The sequence below is a fragment of the Corvus moneduloides genome, chromosome 3 (genome assembly GCF_009650955.1).
Source record: "Corvus moneduloides isolate bCorMon1 chromosome 3, bCorMon1.pri, whole genome shotgun sequence".
NCBI classification, from domain to species: Eukaryota; Metazoa; Chordata; class Aves; order Passeriformes; family Corvidae; genus Corvus; species Corvus moneduloides.
Window position 1 is genome coordinate 56,266,291 of NC_045478.1, and position 18,495 is coordinate 56,284,785.

At 39.8% G+C, this 18,495-nt stretch overlaps 1 protein-coding gene across 7 annotated transcripts in view; it reads right to left on the reverse strand.

The window, feature by feature from the left end:
* ECHDC1 (ethylmalonyl-CoA decarboxylase 1) overlaps positions 1-18,495 on the reverse strand; it is a 45,015-nt gene that overhangs the window by 7,951 nt on the left and 18,569 nt on the right. For all 7 annotated transcript variants that reach the window (XM_032101620.1, XM_032101621.1, XM_032101623.1 and 4 more), the window contains 2 exons: positions 18,320-18,372; positions 16,293-16,373 (listed from right to left, as the gene is read on the reverse strand). In XM_032101620.1, the coding sequence (XP_031957511.1) occupies positions 16,293-16,373; positions 18,320-18,372 (134 nt within the window). The remainder of the gene's footprint in view (positions 1-16,292; positions 16,374-18,319; positions 18,373-18,495) is intronic.

Consider the following 18,495-nt stretch of genomic DNA (forward strand, 5'->3'; position numbering starts at 1 on the left):
TAAACAGAGCTTACGTCTTTGGGTCACAGTAAGTTCCCTCACCGAATCTGCTACCTTCTTCTGTAAATTTCAGTAATACCTTATCTGCAAGGTGATTGAACCAACACAAAGCAGAAAATTCTCCATAAACGAGAGTCAAAGGCCTTGGGGTACGTTTAAAAGACATCCATGTTTTTAGCATGCTGTAGAGCAAGAGCTACAGAAATAATAATAAATCTTCAAGTAGAACTACATATTTTGCAAAACATAGATGCAGGACACCCAGACAGATGAAAAGCAATGTCTATGGTCAGCCACACACCCACTTTGGTGCAGGGAGATGGGGAGTGGGGGTTATGGTCAGTTCATCACATGTTGTTTCTGCCACTGCTCAGGGAGAGGAGTCCTTCCTCTGCTCCGGTGTGGGGCCCCTCACATGGAGACAGTTCTCTGCAAACTTTTCCGGTGTGATTCACTCTTCCAAAGGGTGCCATCCTTCAAGAACAGCCTGCTCCAGCATGGGTTCACAAGTCCTACCAGGAAACCTGCTCCAGCATGGGCTCCTCTCTCCACAGGTCCCTACAAGACCCTGCTCCAGCACAGGCCTCCCAGCCCACTCTTGGGCATTCATCTCCTCTGGTGTGGGTCTTCTCCAGGGGCTGTAGGTGGATCTTTGCATCCCTGTGGTCCTCCCTGGGCTGCAGGGGCACAGCTGCCTCACCATGGTCCGCAGGGGAATCTCAGCTCTGGCACCTCAGGTACCTCCTTCCCTCCAACCCCTCCTTCTCCACTGACCCTGGTGTCTGCAGAGTTGTTCCTCTCACATATTCTCACCCTGCTCTTCTCTGGCCACCATTACAACTGTGCAGTAACTTTCTTCTCCTTTTAAAATATGTTATCACAGAGGTATTACTATCATTCCTGATTGGCTCAACCTGGGCCAGCAGTGCATCCACCTTGGAGCCAGCTGGCACTGGTTCTACCTGACACAGGGGAAGCTTCTGGCAACTTCTCACAGAAGCTGTACCTACTGCTACCTCTGTAGCCCCTCTGCTACCAAAACCTGGCCATACAAACCCAAAACACCATCCAAACCACACACGGAACTATTGCAGGTACAGGAAAAGAAAGATATTAAAGGAAAAAGGAAACCACCTGGAAAATGGTAACAGAAGGAAGGTTATCAAGAGCCAAACACTTGTTCAAAGAACAGAAGAACAAAGTTGATGTACAATGCTGCCATACAGTTTGCCCAACATGTATGCCTTTCTAACAAACTCATCAATACGGCATCAGCTTAATTAACTCTTTTAAAATTAAATAACAGCAGTGTTATGCTGACACATGGCCAAAAGAGCTTTTTAAAATACACACTGCTGGGGAGTGCAAGTTCATAAATTTGTTAAGAGGTCAGGTATGACATTATCTGCAGATGGTGTTTATCATGTAAATGAACTTCTTTGCCAGGTGGACACAAAAATTTAATGATCTTGCTGGCAAGTGGACAAAAGCTCATGTGTAACTAGTTTAGGATTTTGTAAGTTTGTTTGGTGAGTGCTACCAGGACAATTCACAACAACAGCAGCTCTCGCGTGCATGCTGGACCTTAAGTGAGCAAGAAAGCCAGTCCATTGTCCATTTCTTCCCTGTTTTCCAGCTGCACCTTCTCAACACCAGAAATACAATCCCTGTCCCATCACTTCCAAGAAAATTGCACCTCAATCTCACTCCATTGTCCTCAGCATCCCAGAGGACACAGCGGATCCCAGTATTGATGGTAGGTTCCTGAAGCGAGTGACAGGGACTCAGGCAGCAGAGTTACACAGGTACCATCTGTAATCTAATCTCACTTCTCTTGCTGAGGCACACAAAACCCAACAAAAATAAAGTGCTGCTCTTACACAAAGTGCTGATGAACACATGAAGTGATGGGATGTTTTTAGTCAACTAAACTGTTACAATACGTTAAAACAAAGCAAGAGAGAGTTGTGATTGCTGAATTTGTAGCATCATAGCAAGAAACAAACTACCTGTTCCTTTATTTGTACAGCAAAAGCCTTGATTTTGGATTAAAAAGAAGTCCTTTATTTCAGGTTGGTTCAGTGCACCACATAAATCAAGTAATCTTTCCTAGGCTGCATTCTAAGCTTCTTAAATAGGAAAAAAAAAAAGCAGCTTTAAAATGAATGGCTGAAATGCAATAACTGTTCAGATAAGGCAGAAGAGGGTAGTTGGAGGTGAAAGCAATTCCATAAGAGAAAAGTGTCACCTTTGCTGCAAATGCACCCAGATAATTCTGCAGCTTCAGTTCCTTGGCTCAGACAGGGATACTAAGGGATCATCCCACAGGCAAGTGGTAGCTCTGAAAGCTGGACCATAAGGAGCAATTAACTGGAACTGCAAATGCTGTTAGCCTGAGGTTTGGGCAAGGATCATCACTTAAGCAGTCAAGCACTGCGGAACTTCACACTATTTTGAACAGTTCATGTAGCACATACCAAGGGGTTTGGAATCCTCCAAGCTCACTGCCTTCTCCCCATTTTCTTTAGCATGGCATTCTGATCTGTAAGGTTTAACTTGTACCTATCACTCAATCCACCTCTGGTATCTGCATTCCAAATCTCAGAGTCGAAAAGATACACCAGATATCATGCATCTTCCCATTTAATATATCTTACATCTATTCTCCCCACCATGGAAAGACAGATATTAGAGCATGTGTAAGAAAATACAGAACTTCCTTAGCAATAAGACACAAATTCTTCAGGCACTATATATGAATGCTCCTTGGCAATTGCTGCAAAGCTAATCTCTACCTTCTCCAGAATGTCTAACAACAAAAGTAATTCCTGAGTACAACCTTGAAAACACAACCTGAATATGAACTACTGCCTTGATATTTTCACAAAGCCACAGAAAGCCTGAAAAGACTAAAGGTAAGGCTGCGGTTTGTGCCTGCAGAGACCTGACCTGGAAACCTAAACACTAATAAGTTAATTACATGACAACATTGTGTTCCAGTAGTGACAACTTGTCTTGTGTAAGCCTTGTTCAATATTCCAATACACAAGCCTTCCATAGTTACTACAGAAACTCATCTTAAAACAACAAATGTATTAACCAGTCATTTTTGCGATAAAAATGAATTTTGAAGCAGCAAGGTACTGTGGGAAGAATATTCTGCAGAAGAAATATGCAGTACTATACTAAAATAATTTAGCCAGTCAGCAAAGTTGCTGATTAGCAGCTTCCAGTCCTTACTTCAATTTTCATGACAGATGTTTTTAGAATTAGACCCTTAAGAATAAGACAGTTTCCTCCAAAAAGCAAGCTGGGACTAATGAATCCCTCTCTGCCTATCTAGTGCAGTGTCTCGGCAGTCTATTTATCACTACACCATCAAATAATTACCTACATACTCTGTAAGGGGACTATCTAGACAAAATGGCTAAAGATTTTTTTGACAGTCAGCTTACTATACCCTCTATCCCCAAAAAACCCCACCCTAGTTCTCTGAGAATGTTAACAAGTGGAATTATCCTGAGAAGAATTAATCATAATTTCAATTATTTTTCAATCTCACTTGATTAATTGGATAGGCTTTAAAGGACCAAAAAGACCCAGATTAAACATTTAATCAATAACTCCTTGCTAATTCTATTTAGCAGGTTTTTGAACTGGAGCAATGCAGTGAATATTGGCAAGCCATGACTGTTACATGCTCTCCCAACACAGCTTGCTAGTATTAATTCCCTCTGCATCTCTCTCATATCTTCTTTCTCACTGAGAGCTTCTCATGTTTCTGCCCTAGGCAGAGAAATAATAAGGCAATTAGATATTGCAGCAATTACTACTTCAGACCTGCGACAGCACTAGTGAGACTTACAAAGCAAAACTACTGTAAAACTGATAAAAGTAAGGATTTGTGCTACATGTCTGTGGTGATGGCCTGTGCAGACCACCATGGCATCATAAAAGCAAACCCCCTAAATGTTTGCTCTTTCTGAAAATCCTTAAATCCAGATATTCACTTGACAGATGAATAAATGGCAACTACATAAATGCTAACTACTAAAGTACATAAAAATGAAGACAAAATAGTTTAAAGATAGTCTGGGGAAACTGCATGCCGTGTGCTTATCTTAGATACAGTTGCTAAAAGATGCTCTGCAATCCCAAATTTCAATAGGCTAAAAGAAGACTGTGCACATTAATAATCTTTCCTGTTTTTTAGCTTTAATCCATAACCTTTTCTACAAGAAAGCAATGGAAAGAAGTAGGTTTTTTTATTTTAACAAGCCCATCAGAAAGTTACCTCTCTCAAATCCTTTCAGTGATTTAAAAACACTCCACCAATTAAAATCACAAAACAATAAACCTTCTTTATTTGAGGTTTAAATAAATTAAAATGATACCCAAGAAGCAAAATAAAAATAATCCTACCAAGCCTCCCAAGCACAGAGTGTTCTAGGCACACTCTAAATCACAGTGTCAAAGGAGTAGGCGTGATACCATCCTAGGAAATTTCACCAGCACAAAAGCTTGCTTTTCTCACAGCTCTTCTCAAATCACTTTACAGAGACTATGTGGATTTTTATTTATAGTTACTAAATTATTTTGAAACATTCTTAGTGCATCCATTTTCTCCCCACTCATCACAAAAGCTAAAAACCAAACTTTACATAAAGTAGCCCAGAAAAATCTCTCATGTCTCCCTAGCACATATCGCCTTTACCCCCTACCTTTGCTGTCCTCCAGTCAGATTCTCCAATGCATTTTATGGTCAGGGTAAAAATCAGATCAAGTAAATAGACTCCTAATTACAGAAGTATTTTCTTAATAAGAGTTAACATTCTTCTGAGTTGGCTGGGAAACCTGAGGGCACTTTCTAGAGGGGAGCAAAGGGACCTAAACAATGAGAATTGCATTCTTCAAAGGAGGCCTTAAAATAGTAATTTATAATGTGACTCTATCACACTTTCTCACATCACCCAGAGTGAAATAAAATGCAGAAGAAAGAATGACAAAGTCATACTTTCATCTAGAAGTACAAAACATTTGGTTGATGCTAAAATTCTGAAAAGTGGAGCCCTGAATCTAAAAAATGGAATATATAGCAATGACAAGGATTAGAGGAAGAGTTGGAACACTGGACACCAGTGCAGAAATTGCTAAACAGACATGAGCCATTTTCGGAGGAATGTGGTCTCCAGGAATAAACAGGAAATTAAAATGTGGATAACCAACACCTATTGCCCAAATATTGGGATATTCAATGGAAGAGGAGCCTCCAAAATCAACAAAGTCAGCTCAAAGAGGCTGCAAGATTATCAAGTCCAAAGGAAGCCATTCCAGGGAAGAAGCACAAAAATAATATTGTTACTGGACAAAGATCCCTTGGATAACAGGAATTAAATTATAATAGACAGACACAGAGAACTGCATCTCCCCCCAAAAAAGAGCATCTCATCACTAGCAAAGTCTGCACTGAAAAAAATCAAGAAAAGTTCTATCAGTAGCACGAAGGAGCTCAGTAAGGCAGCAGAGAAGACCGTCTGGGAGAGTCTTCTGGCAAGACCCAGATTAAAACTGGTCTAGACATGACTGCGTAAGAACAACCAGAGAAGTGAAAAAGGATTTATTTCTTAAACACTTCCATGACCAAAGAAAATGAGCTAAAAGAGGGCCAGAGATTGTTAGTTTGAGAGAGGGATAATAAAAGGAAAGAAACATGGGGAAAGAAGCTGGTAGCAATACCCTGCAAGGGGAGTAGTGCAGTCTCAATGAAGACAAGGTAGGTAAGGCCCCCCCAAAGTCTCCTGCAGGTGATGTCTGCTGTCATACTGGCTGCCATCCGCACAGACTTTCAATCTCATTCTGGACCAGAATCTCCCAGAATTCAGGTATAGATGGAGGTTCACACAGCAGACCTTGATTAGGGGGTTTAAATCTAATTTTTTACCTCAGGCTTGACACTTTCTCACTCATGGCTTCACAGAAGCTGGAGAGAAAAAAGCATGCTATAAAAAGCTACATTTCTTCTAAAAGGGATAAATGAAGCTGGATATTGGAAATTGCAGAAAGACATTTTCTGCAGCAGGAATGAAAAATTGAATTAGATGGCAGATCACAAGGTAAGAAATAAGGGCCCAAAAAAAGTATGACTGATTAAAACTCCACAAGCAGTATTAAAAGAAGTAAGATGAGCCTTTTTATTTTGCTTTCCCCTTCCCAGTCATTTTTCAATAAACTGACAGGAAAGAAAATAATTTGGCCAAATCACAAAGTGAATCTGCCCCATTTTCCAGGATGATACTTCTTTAGGCTCACATGCAATGCCCACGGGGGGTTTCTAAGGCCCAAGGTTCCATCCCCACCATGGTGCTGGGGGTGGGCAGCACCATGCAGGAGGCCTTGGTGGAGATGGGGACAGGGCTGGCCAGAGGGCTCATGAAGCCCTTCACCACTGCCACGCCAGGTCATATGTGCTCACACACACATCAGGTGGCCCCTTCACAAGCTGCGATGTGACACACAAGCTGTGTCAGCCATACACTGCTCCCTCATTCCATCTTGTGCCTAAGCATCCAAGTGAGCTGAGTAGTTTCAGAAAACAGCAGAAAAAGTAAATTAAAAGGTCTTTCCTATGTAGGAGAGAAAAACTTTTTACAACTACACAGACAGCAATAAAGACTGCCCTGTCCAAGGGTGCTGCCTTGGACCTGTTTAACACCTACTGTGCACACACTGGTGAGGAGCAGCATGGTTTTACAAAGGGTTATTGAACACACCCAGGGCTCAGATCACAATTTAAGAACACATAGAACCAAGAGAATAAAGCAGATAGTTACACTGGGGAGCTCTAATTCCCCTGAAGTGTGTAATACAAACTCTGAAAATGGCATGAATCACCCAGAGCCATAAAGCTGGACTGATGCCCCATCATTCAAGATGCAGTGCCTGGATCCTCCTTACTACCTGCAGATGTACAACAGCAATCCATGGGCTACCACCCTATTTCTCCTCCCCAGCTAATGACCAATATCTTACTAACACTCTCTTCTTGTAATTCACAGTTATGACCATATTTGTATTACTCTGGTGTCAGTGGGTCCCAGGCACCTCGGTTACCATACAATTATTTTCAGAGCAGTTCTCATCTTGCCATATCACTTGGGTCTTACCCATGAAACAGGTTTTAGCTATTCTTTACAGGCTGCCAAAGCCTCAATACACAAGTGAGTGAATGCCAAAATAATGCTCACAAAAAAATTACTCATGCTGGAAATCTGAAATGTTACATGAGTCTTTCCTTCCCAAAAAAGAAACTAGAGCTATTTGGATTCTGTTCAAGCAAACATTTTCAACAACAGATATGCCTTTTAGATTAAAGTAAAAAAGTCCATTAGGAAAGATCCAGTGATATTTTACTAGATTCTTTGATGGAAAAGACCACCTGGAGGTAAAGGTGCTTGATAATTAAATTTTTTTGTCAAATTTAAATGACAGTATTCATCTAGAAATAAAAAAAAAAGTACAGTGGAGCTTGTTTTCAAAGAGGAAATATTGTATCTTTTAAATTATGTGCACACTTTCATGCAGCATATGCAAACCATGTCTATAACTTTGGCTTCCCACATCTTTATTTTCATTATGTATGTTTATCAAAACCATAGAAAACAGAACAAAATTCTCCCAGATCAAATTCAAGAGTCTCTTAAGGCAGGAACATTTCAATCACATTTTCTGCTCGTCTCTACTGATGATACACAAAGGGGAGGAGGGGCTTCCCAACAGTGGCTCAGAGCTTGGCATCTAAAATGTCAAAACCACAAAGATCACCTCACTCGCCTGAACTCAGCTGACTGGAAAGGAACAGCATTTCTTGACATCAGCCCTGAGAGATGCAAGGTTCAAGCTGTTCTAATACTTTATGATGGATTTGATGTATCAGGTTTCTGCAACTCACTGCACTAAAGAACTTAAAATACAACATAACGTCACACTAACAACCCTTCACAAGACACAGGGTAACAAGACACGCTTTGAAATTCAGCTGTCTCTGCACATGGAGCTACCAATGCTGCATTTGCACATCCTACACAGTTTCTGACTAAAGCAAAGAGAGATAATATACTTAGTTGAAATCACTGGTGATTCAATTATAATGGAATGTTGCCACTTTGTCAGGATACCATGTTAATTTCAAACAAAAAATACTGACAGTCGTGGTTTGGCTTTTTTAAAATCATCACGGTGGCTGTGACCTAAGTTTTCCAGATATGATATACGACTTCAGAGATTTTTTTTGGGGGGGAGGGGAAGAGCACAATGATATAACTCAAAAAGGTGTAAATGGGATAGATAATTTAACATTAAAACTCTACATTGAAGCAGTAACCTGCTGCTTCTCCTCTTTACCTTTTAATATAGAATATTATATACTGATGGGAATTTCAAACCAACTTCAGATCACTGATGTCATGTTCAGTCTACCTGGACAAGAAGCAGGCACATTTTCAGCCAACTGTAACAGATGCCCCATAAATATCCCTAGGAGTGTGACCAATTATCACCAAAAGTATAATTTCCCCTGCTATCTTTTTATTTACAATCTTTGTCTCTTTCACACACACACAAATCCATGCTAATTTAAATTATAGGGTTTTTCTCAGTCTATATATTTGCTTTTTGTTTACGAATATGAATCATCAGCACACAAAATAGGACTGGAAGATAACACCTAGTAACAGACCATGGATACAGCAGAAGTCCTTATACACAAAACAGTTTAAGCACAATAGGAATCTAACATAAGAATTTACAATTTGATTTATTCTTGCTGAGACTGCTGAGTCACAGCATAGTAATTAATTTCTTACTGACTACAGAATCCAGGAAGTAGGAAGCTGAAGCCACCAAGGTTAACAAGATTAAACAGTTTGCTATCTTGTTTCACACAATTTTGCATAAATCTGTAAGGAAGAGGAACACAGAGGTTCAGCCTGCTGGGCTCCAAATCTTCACTAAGACCTTGGACTGCTTTGGATCAAAGACAAAAATAAAACTGGGGGCTGAAGAGGAAGACTGGAAGTTGCAATTTTGAAGGCAATGCTTACAGTGGAAGTAGGCTGAGATCCACACAATGCTTGCTTACAGCCAGGGAAATTGAGTCATTTTGGGAACATCTGGTCATTTCAACGAACAGTAACCCTGATACGGACGATTACCCTTCAGACACCTACAATGTTAACTATATTGCTACTTGGAGTGATAAAGAGAGGAAGAGCTCTTTTCATAGTCCTTCAATAGCACACGACAGGGCTGAAAAATGAAACAGCTAACAGGGACTCAGGAAGACATTCTCTGGAAGCTGATCCAGTGAAAAGTAAAGCAGTTGAAAGCTGTGGCTTCAGGGGAAACCAAGGGTATGTAACATCTCCCTAGAGCCAAAAGGAGTAGATTGTATTCTCACCCCTTACAGTTCTTCGCCATCTCCTAGAGACTTAGCTCCTCCTTTACACTGGCTATAGACAATATTATATTCCCTTACAATCCACTCTAGTTAACTGTAAAAACAGGAAAAACCCAGGTTTTCTGTTGTTTTTAGTGAGATAATTGACTCATACAGGCATTTTCATTGCTGCTTGGCAAATCAGAGGTAAGAAGTGAGCTGGGATTATGCAACAGGGACACCCTCCTCCCATAGCCAAGGAAGCTATTCAGGCAGTCTGTCCTCACAAAGCCACAGCTCAGTGTAACCTCACCTCAAAATCAGCAGACTGGAATATATAAGTGTTTCTCACACTTCATATTAACCAATTTGTGGAGCTATCTGATAATAAATACATACATATATTAAAAAAAATTAGTAGTGAAGATCAGCAATGATGCATCAAACTCAAATACCTCAAATATCAGTTTATGTAAACTTGCAATTAGTCACTTCACAGATGCCAGCATAGTGGACAATTCCAGTGCATTTGTACTCTTTTCTCATATTCTCTTTGAATCTTAAATGCTTCTCTACACTGGACCAACAGCTCAGTGTATCAGCAAGTATCAGAATGGGCCCAGACCTGCATCCTCTAAAATCTGCCTTATCTAAGTTTTCTATTATCTGGACTATCTCTGTTTATTATTATCATGCAGCACATTTTATCAGCTGCAGACAGGATTGTTCAACAGAAAGGATGTACAATTGCATGGTACAAGTGGTCTAAAATGTAGACACATGCTGATAAGAAAAATTTCATTTACCCAGGATAAGATGGTTTGGCCTCCCAAAGGGAAAAAAAGAAAACCAAAACAAACTAAACAACCTAGAATGAAGTAAATCCCTGCAAGAAGACAACTTCGGAAAGAAAACATCTACTCAAATTAATGCTTTGTTGATATTATTTAAATTTCTACTACAATCAAACAGTGGTAATTTGAATTGTAGACTACATCTAAAAATGCTCTGCCTGAAAGACTGTAAACACACAAAATTCAATCCCAAATGAAAACTGGTAAAAAACCCTCAACACCAGTCCATAAATAGAAGGCAAATAACAGAAGCTCTTGAGCCCATTTCTAGCAGTGCTTACTTAACCAGATGTCAAATGTACCACATCAAAAATAAGAACAGCCTTTTTAAAGGCAGGCAATGTGAGATTTTTAAAATCATAACCAGAAACCTGTAGTAACAAACCCCCCAGGGCTCTAAAAATGCCAAGTGATGTAGGATTGCATTGGAATTCTAAAACTGCCAACTGATTTGCAGATTTTAAATACACACACATACACACACACATATATATAAGAGATTAAAATTCTATATAGCTTTAAAAAGTGATCTACGCCACATAGCAAGCACTTGAAGCTGTGAGAACGTGGTGTCCCACCCTTAAGGAGAAGGGAGAACCCAAGACTCGTAGATGCTCGTGGTCAAAAGGAATGGCAAAAGTCAGAGGATCCACAAAAGCTTATAGAGTTTTATTACTAATTTACACACTTGGCATGGACATTGTTATTCTAGTCCCTGACCCCCCAGTATAAGCACACAGCAGTGGGTTTTGGATAAGCGGTAGGGTGAAAGGGAAGAGAGAGAGAGAGAGATGAATTAAAGAGAGACAAAGAAAGGAAGAAAGAGAATAGAAGGGAGATCAGTCCTGGCTGAAGCATTGATCCAGCTGGAGTATCCAGGGTCCTGGGGTGCACGCACGCCCAGCCTTTGTGGGGATACTTTTTTATACATATGTTTATCCTGTCCTGGAGGTAAGCTTCTCACTTTCTATGAAAATTAGTTATCATGCACAGTCCTTTCTTCTAGACCTTTCTGGAAGTGGGTTGGAGGCTTCAGAGGTCTTTGATGGTCTTAATTCCCCCCTAAAGTGCATGCCCGCTTCTCAAATTCATTCCTGCACTTGCCCTGTACTGTGTTGTGCTTATCTCCAGGCAGCAGAACAAGGACATTTGTCCCAGAAAAGTGCTGCTCCACCTCCATATGGCCCTCTTCTCCACGCACATCCTGTTCTTTCTCACAGAGTGTTATTACCAACAATCCTTGGCTGGCTCCATGGCTATCCAGCTATCAGTGTTTGAAACATACACATTTTAGTCCTTTATCTTTTAGGCTTCTACAGAGAAGCCACTCTCAGATTTGGCTACTGATTCTTCTGCGATGATGTGTAACAGTTTTACAGTCACATGAATGAAAAGTGCTTTCTGAGCCTGGACTCTGCAAGAACTCATGAGAATGTGAACCCCATCCTGCTACATTCACATCAGGCTCTGTCCAATGAAAAATGCTACTATGTACTGAGGCACCCTTATTTCAAACAGTTGTATCTTGTGCACCTAAATGCTCCTCCTGATAAAATTAAAAGCCCAAATCCTTGTTTAGAGTGAAATATTTCCAAAGAAGCTCATGTGCTGATGTTCTGAAATCTATTTTCGAAAAAGTTTACTGTAGAATACTAAAGTCTTTATGGCTTCCTCCACTTCTCCTTTTTGAAAGGTGAAACAACTGAAAAGTTGGTCATAGTGGACCTACATCTATGCAGTGGTTAGATTATCTTCTGCTCCTTTGATTTCCTATAAACTGCTAAATACATCTTGTAAAAGGAAATAAACATAAATTATCATAGGAACACAAACACCCGAAGTTATTAAATAGCATTTCATTTCATTGTATCTCTTATTAAGTGTTTTGTGGAACACGTTTAACACCTTAAAATGTAATACTAAGCATGCCTACACATTTCACAAAAATATAGAAAACACACTGCTAAAATGAAGGAAGGCCAATTTGATAAATGCAGTATTATTAGCATAAGCTAATAGTTAGCTCAGCACTTACAACAGTAATGAAACTGGTCCTTTGCAATTTAACTGTGCAACATCAACTACAGCTGAAGAAATTATAGTTCATTAATTTATTTTCTAAAGAAGAAAAGGAAATTACTGCTGTCTCTACCTACGAGCCCATTCAGAGATTAATGGTATGAGAAATAGGCAGTTTTATATCTCAGCACTCTTGTCCTCTGCCTCAAAACACTACCTTTTAAATTTGATTGACACAGCAGGGACACACCTCTACTTGGACTGCAGAAGCATTAGAGAGGAAAAACAGGGTAGCAGGAAAGAGACTCTGTGTCTCAGAAGCACTCAAATACAATGGAAGTAATTTTGCCAAGCGATGTAGGACCAAATTTTCAAAGTTGTAGATGCATGTAAAAGATCTACGCAGACATTGCCCCAGAGAGATTTCTCAAAGGCATCAACACGAAATAGAAGACAAAACAGCTCAGAATTCAAAGTTAGTTATTCTGGCTATTTGTTGGTAGTGCACTGCAGTGACTGCATTCAGAGATTATTGTGACATGCTAATTGCACAAATGGATTCATTACCAACTGTCTTTTCCCCATATCTGTCAGCTTATTGCCCAACAATCCACTACCATTACTGTTTTCCTGTCCAAATTCCTCAACCAATCCTGCCAAATCTGTTCTCCTTACCTTCGCACATTGTGTAAGCACAAGACACACTTCAAGTTTCTGCATATAGGAACCCAATGCAGGTAGTTCAATTATTTGTAAAACTGCATCACTAAATCCAACATCACATTCACTTCTGCACCTCACTGAAATGGCTGCAGTGTCATGCAGAGCTGTAAAATACATTAACATTTGGCAGCAGACACCACAAGCCACCTTCACAGGCTCACCTGTGGCACACTGAAAAAAGTCAGCATTTCTTGAAAATGGTACTAAAGTGCTCAGCTGTCTAAACAAGTTTCATACTTGCACACTTCTACATTACTCAGTTTTGCAGTAATAATTGAGTAAATAATTATAGTGTCAGAAGCTTTATCTTTCCAATTTTCAAATCAGAAAAAGTCTGAAAGGAAATTAATTACCTTGCTCTTGTCTGGACTGATTTTTTTTTCCCCCCTAGTAACATGTTTATGATCTTTATAAGGATGCTGCTCTTCTGGAGAGTCATACTCCAACAAGACATAAATCAGCTAAGATTGAAGAAGGTGTTTTGAGAAGACCTCTTCCTCCAGATTAAAGGTGGACTGACCTAAGATGCTTTCACTTTTCATCACTGTCCTTATGTCAGCAATAAGTGTGTAAAAGTTCACAAAAGCCCTCCCTAATCCAATTTAAAATGAGCCAGCTTAAAACAGAGTGAGACAATTAGCCACAAGAACTGCTACAGGAAGAATGTATCAGTAATATCTTAAACCACCTCAGCTATTTTAAAATTGGATTTGTCCACACCTCTACTTTAGCAGAGATGTGCATCATGCTGCCAGAGCACATTTCAGAGGAGGTACCTGGGTCATTTTGGTTCAAGTGAGTTGCTTCAACAATATCAGTATAGTTAATGTAGTACACAGTGGCAGAGATAAAAATATGAAAATATTTCAGGCCATGTCTTGGTTTGAGACAAATTTGGAGGAAAATGTCTGAAATGAACGTCCCTCTGTTAGAAGGCAGATTTCAGCAGCTTCGCCCCCAGCAGGTTCAGAAAGAAATTCCTCGGAGGAAAGTAAAAAAACCCCTATTTATTTAACAAGCGGAGTGCACGCAGGCACAGAAAAGGGAATGAATAATGTTAAATAATAAAACCTCTTGCTTTGGAGAAGAAACCTGGGGAGATTTCAGAGTCCTTTCTGTGGGTGTGGCTCTGCCCTCTCCAGAGCTGGGGTTCAGCATGGGCACCTCCGGGCCATGGTGTGGGGCCTCCTGGTGATGTTGTTCTGGACCGGAGCAGAACAGTCCCAAGAAAAGTTCTTGCCTCAGCTAGCAGGCTAGCTAAAAAGCAAAGAGTTTTAACTCTCTGTCTCTCCTGAGAAAAGGAGCCGAGAGCTGGGAAAAAGCAGGAAGGTGCTTTCCTTGGCTCTGCAGCAGCAGCAATGCAGGGGGGTGTGTGTGTCCTTGAGCACAAACTGCTCTGAAAAATTCGCCTGGCTTTTCTCCCCCCTCTCCTGAGAAACAGCTTAAAGATGCAGGAAGGCACAGGATTCATGTTTGGCATAGGGCAGATGATAGTCATACAGTCACCCCAGGACAGGCCAAAACCAAGCAGTTTGGTAGTTTAAACAGAGACTGTGAAAAACAGAACTCTATTTGAAAATCTAGAATTAAAAGCAGCCACAACAAACTCATTTTGTTTTAAAAAATAAAATGCCCAAACAGTTTATTCGAGGAAGAAAACAAATCTCTGATTTCTGTCTCAAGCTCATCTTTTGTCATCTAGTGACTGAGGACAAAATACCTGTTCCACTAATACCTATTTATAGTTCTCAAAAAACCCCCAGGATTTTGTCCAACAGTACTAACATTCTCAAATTCAAGAGCAATAACAGCACAGAGTATGTTTCTCTGTCTTGTTGCTGTTATTAATTAAGTCCCATTTGCTGCTCCTGAATTGCTGTTATTTAGTTGCACTGGATGGGTGTGTAGAAAGTAATGGAAGATGGATCAACAGCTGTTGTTATTATGAAAATTATGGCAATGCATAAGAGGAACTGCAGCTGCTCAATTCATGCAAATAAGAGTTACTTGACAATGCCTATAATTACACAGCATGTCAAAACAGCATAGCTGGAGTGTAAGTAGAGACTACATATTTTAGAAAGCCAAAAGATTTCCATTTCATTACATTCCCATTCCCTAAACTCCTATTTAGAGATAACAAGAAACACTTTCTGCCGACAGGCTCACAGATAGAGAAAGGTCTGCTGAGTCTCCCAGGTGCATTCTCCTGCCAGCACTGCAGCTGTCAAACACTGAGCCTCTCTGCTGTTTCCGAGGCATTTGTAACACAGCCTGGACTCACATCACAGCTGGGGTTTCAGCTCACTGTGTGCTGAGCAGATATAAAGAAAGATCCAACCACATCTACCTTCAAAGCAAAGAAAGATTGCTTCCAAGTGGCTTAGACAATGCAGATACCATCTCCTCTAGCCAAAGCCTGTTCCTGATACCTGGAACAGCACTGTAATATTCTAGTTTTTTTACTTTTGAGTGTACCTTCCTTCAGCTTGGGCGGGGCAATTCCTTTCCCACTTCAGGCATTAAGGCCTCTTCAAGAGCACATTTCCTTTTCTTAGATAAAAACTTCACTAAAAGCTCCTCCTTTTCAGAGATGCTGCCCACTGTGCTTATCCTGTTACATCTGTAGGCTGTTTGCACATTAGTAGTTGTTTATATAAAGTGACATTTTATTACTTTCGTTTCTTCCCATTCCTGTTCTGCCAGTTTAATTAAAGCCCTTTTTTTTTTGCCAGTTGTTTCATGCTAGCAAATCCATGCACCTGAATGGAAAAAAAAAAAAAACAGGGACAAAACCTCATTTGTTTTCCTCTGCACCTCAAACTCTTGTTTCAACAACTGTGCAGCACAAAATGATGTTACAAATAAGAAACTCAGAACAAGAAATACCAGAGTAATGAAGATATTTATTTATTTATTTTTACTTGTGACATTCACATAGAGACACAGGGAGATATACAATTTTACAGCCCTCCTACCTCTCACTCGGGTGAGTTGAACCCGCTTGGTGTGTAACACAGTCAATTGCTAAAGTTCCTTACTGCTCTTGGTTCACACGGTGATCCAAACCACACAACCTGGCAGAAACCACAACTTTTTTTTTTCCTGTGAAGTCTGATGACAAAATCTAGTTGCAATCTAGTTCCTTGGAACCCAGGAACATGACTCCTGGTAGAAGTGGTACCTCAAGCTTCTCACATTTCACTTGGACAATCATTAAATCGCTGACTCAACATAACAGCTACACAACTTGTTAGCCTTACCTGAAATCACAGGCTGTGGTAAGTTCTGCTCCTCCTCCAAAAGCTTTTCCTTGAACTAGTGCAACACTGATCAAAGGCAACCTACACAAGAGACTTTAGTAAGCAAAATTCATGCTTTTAGCCTTTCAGAAATTACAAAACAATTCAACCAAACCATCTCTACAGTAAAAGTTGAGAAAAATGTACTGTTCCAATTTATTCAAATAACTACATCTTTGTGGGCAAGCAGCACAATACCAATTCCACTTATTTCAAAATTACTATTGCATAATTGATACAGAATCCCAAATGAAACAGCAAGACAGATATATCAAATAAAATCAAAATAAATATCATGTACTGAAAAACACATGCTATGAAAAATACCTGCTATAGATTATGCCTAAAAAGACTACCTGCAAGGAGTGACAGGATAGCAACACAAGATTCTACTCTAAGCCAGCACACCCCAGAAAGAGACACAAAGAACTGAAGGGCCGGCTTATCTAAAATTAATGAGATTTACCATGACAGCTTCAGCAGCTTCTTCAAACAGAGTGCTACTATCTCAGTCATCAACAAAACTTTTTTTTGCAGACAAAACCTTTTGAGGAAAGCAGCAATCTGTTACCTTTGTTGGTGTTGTATTTAATCATGTTCAAGGTATTTAATCATGTTCAAGGTAATTCAAAGGACAGAGGGAAGGAAGAGTATGTTTCCCCACTGCTGATGTGAAATGAATACTAACGAACAGTGACTTAGGATAAGGCAAGTTCCCTAAGAGATGAAGACAGCTGGTTAGTCACAGAATTTGCACACTAATACAGCTGTTCCATCTTTTACAATGAAGAGACATTTAGCTTTTTGAGCAGTTTACAAACCTCATTCAGAAATCAGCTTCCTAATCATAACCACACGTCTGGTTTTAGTTCTATTTTAACAGAAGCACCAACACTTTCTTATGGCCCAGGTTCACTTACAAGCTGCAGCACAGTTCATACAATACTTAGCACAAGTGAACCCACTGGAAGAGGGCAATCTCATTTTTCCTGTTGTTTATGAGAAACCAGAAGATAGGGGTCCAAGATGGCTACATCCACACTCTAATCCATTTGAGGTACCTCTTTCAGGAGCACAGTCAGCCTCAGCTCTAAGGGAGACTAATCCCATCTACAGCAGATGTCCCCAGACAGCAGTTCAGTGCTCCCCCTGAACCACGGCTTAAAGACACACTAAGTCAACACACCTGAAGTTGGGGACTTAATCTTCACACATCTTCCTCCTCTTAGCTTTACCCCATCAATTTTTATCATATGATTATATGGAGGCCAGCTTATGCAAATGGCTTCCAATCCTGAGGATTCCTTACAGTACTACTACTATGTTTTCAATCTCCTGGGTAATTTTACAGAAAAAATGTTAATTCATACACTTTCTCATATAGATTATTTGAAAACAAAGAATATTTGAAAACAAAGAGTATTCATCTTCAAAGAGCTCTGAGCAGAAAAAGACAGACTCTACCACAAATGGATTTAATAGAAATGTGATTTCTTAAGGGAAGCAAAGTCTAAAGGAAAGGGTGTCTTTTTCAGAAGTACCAGATGGTAGAACTGACTACACTCCTCTTGTGAAGTGGGAAGATTAAATAAATATCTCAAATAAATGTTACCTACGTAGGCTGCATAACCTGTTGCTGATTGTTATTTAAGAGCTACCGATTTCCACTGAGTTAGAGAGGTCAAGTTTCAGACAATTTGAAGGCCAAGATTTCCTTAACTCTGGGTATCTCCTAGCTCTACACATACAAGCCTAGGGTTTTTTTTCCTGTTCCAATCTCTGGAAAGTCTAAGAGTTGCAAAATGTTCAGGTCTCATTTAAATCCATAAATACCTACCTGATTAACATGTGTGAATACAAAGTCCGGGATTCAAAATTACATACTTAAAACTATGTATTTAACTTTAAACATCTCATTAAAAAGTTAGCCAAAATACATTCTGATACTTATAATTACTTCATAAAAAAGGGTAAATAAAATATATTACCTCATAAGTCTGGTTAAGGTGTTTTGCATAAACATGCACATATTCATCCCATCCTACAAAGAATAGGAAATTAAAAAACGTTAAGTGATCCTGATGTGAAGCAATTAAACACATAGATGGAGTAGACAGGAATAAATATATTTTATATTTACTTCAGCTGGTTTTTTTTCTATTTG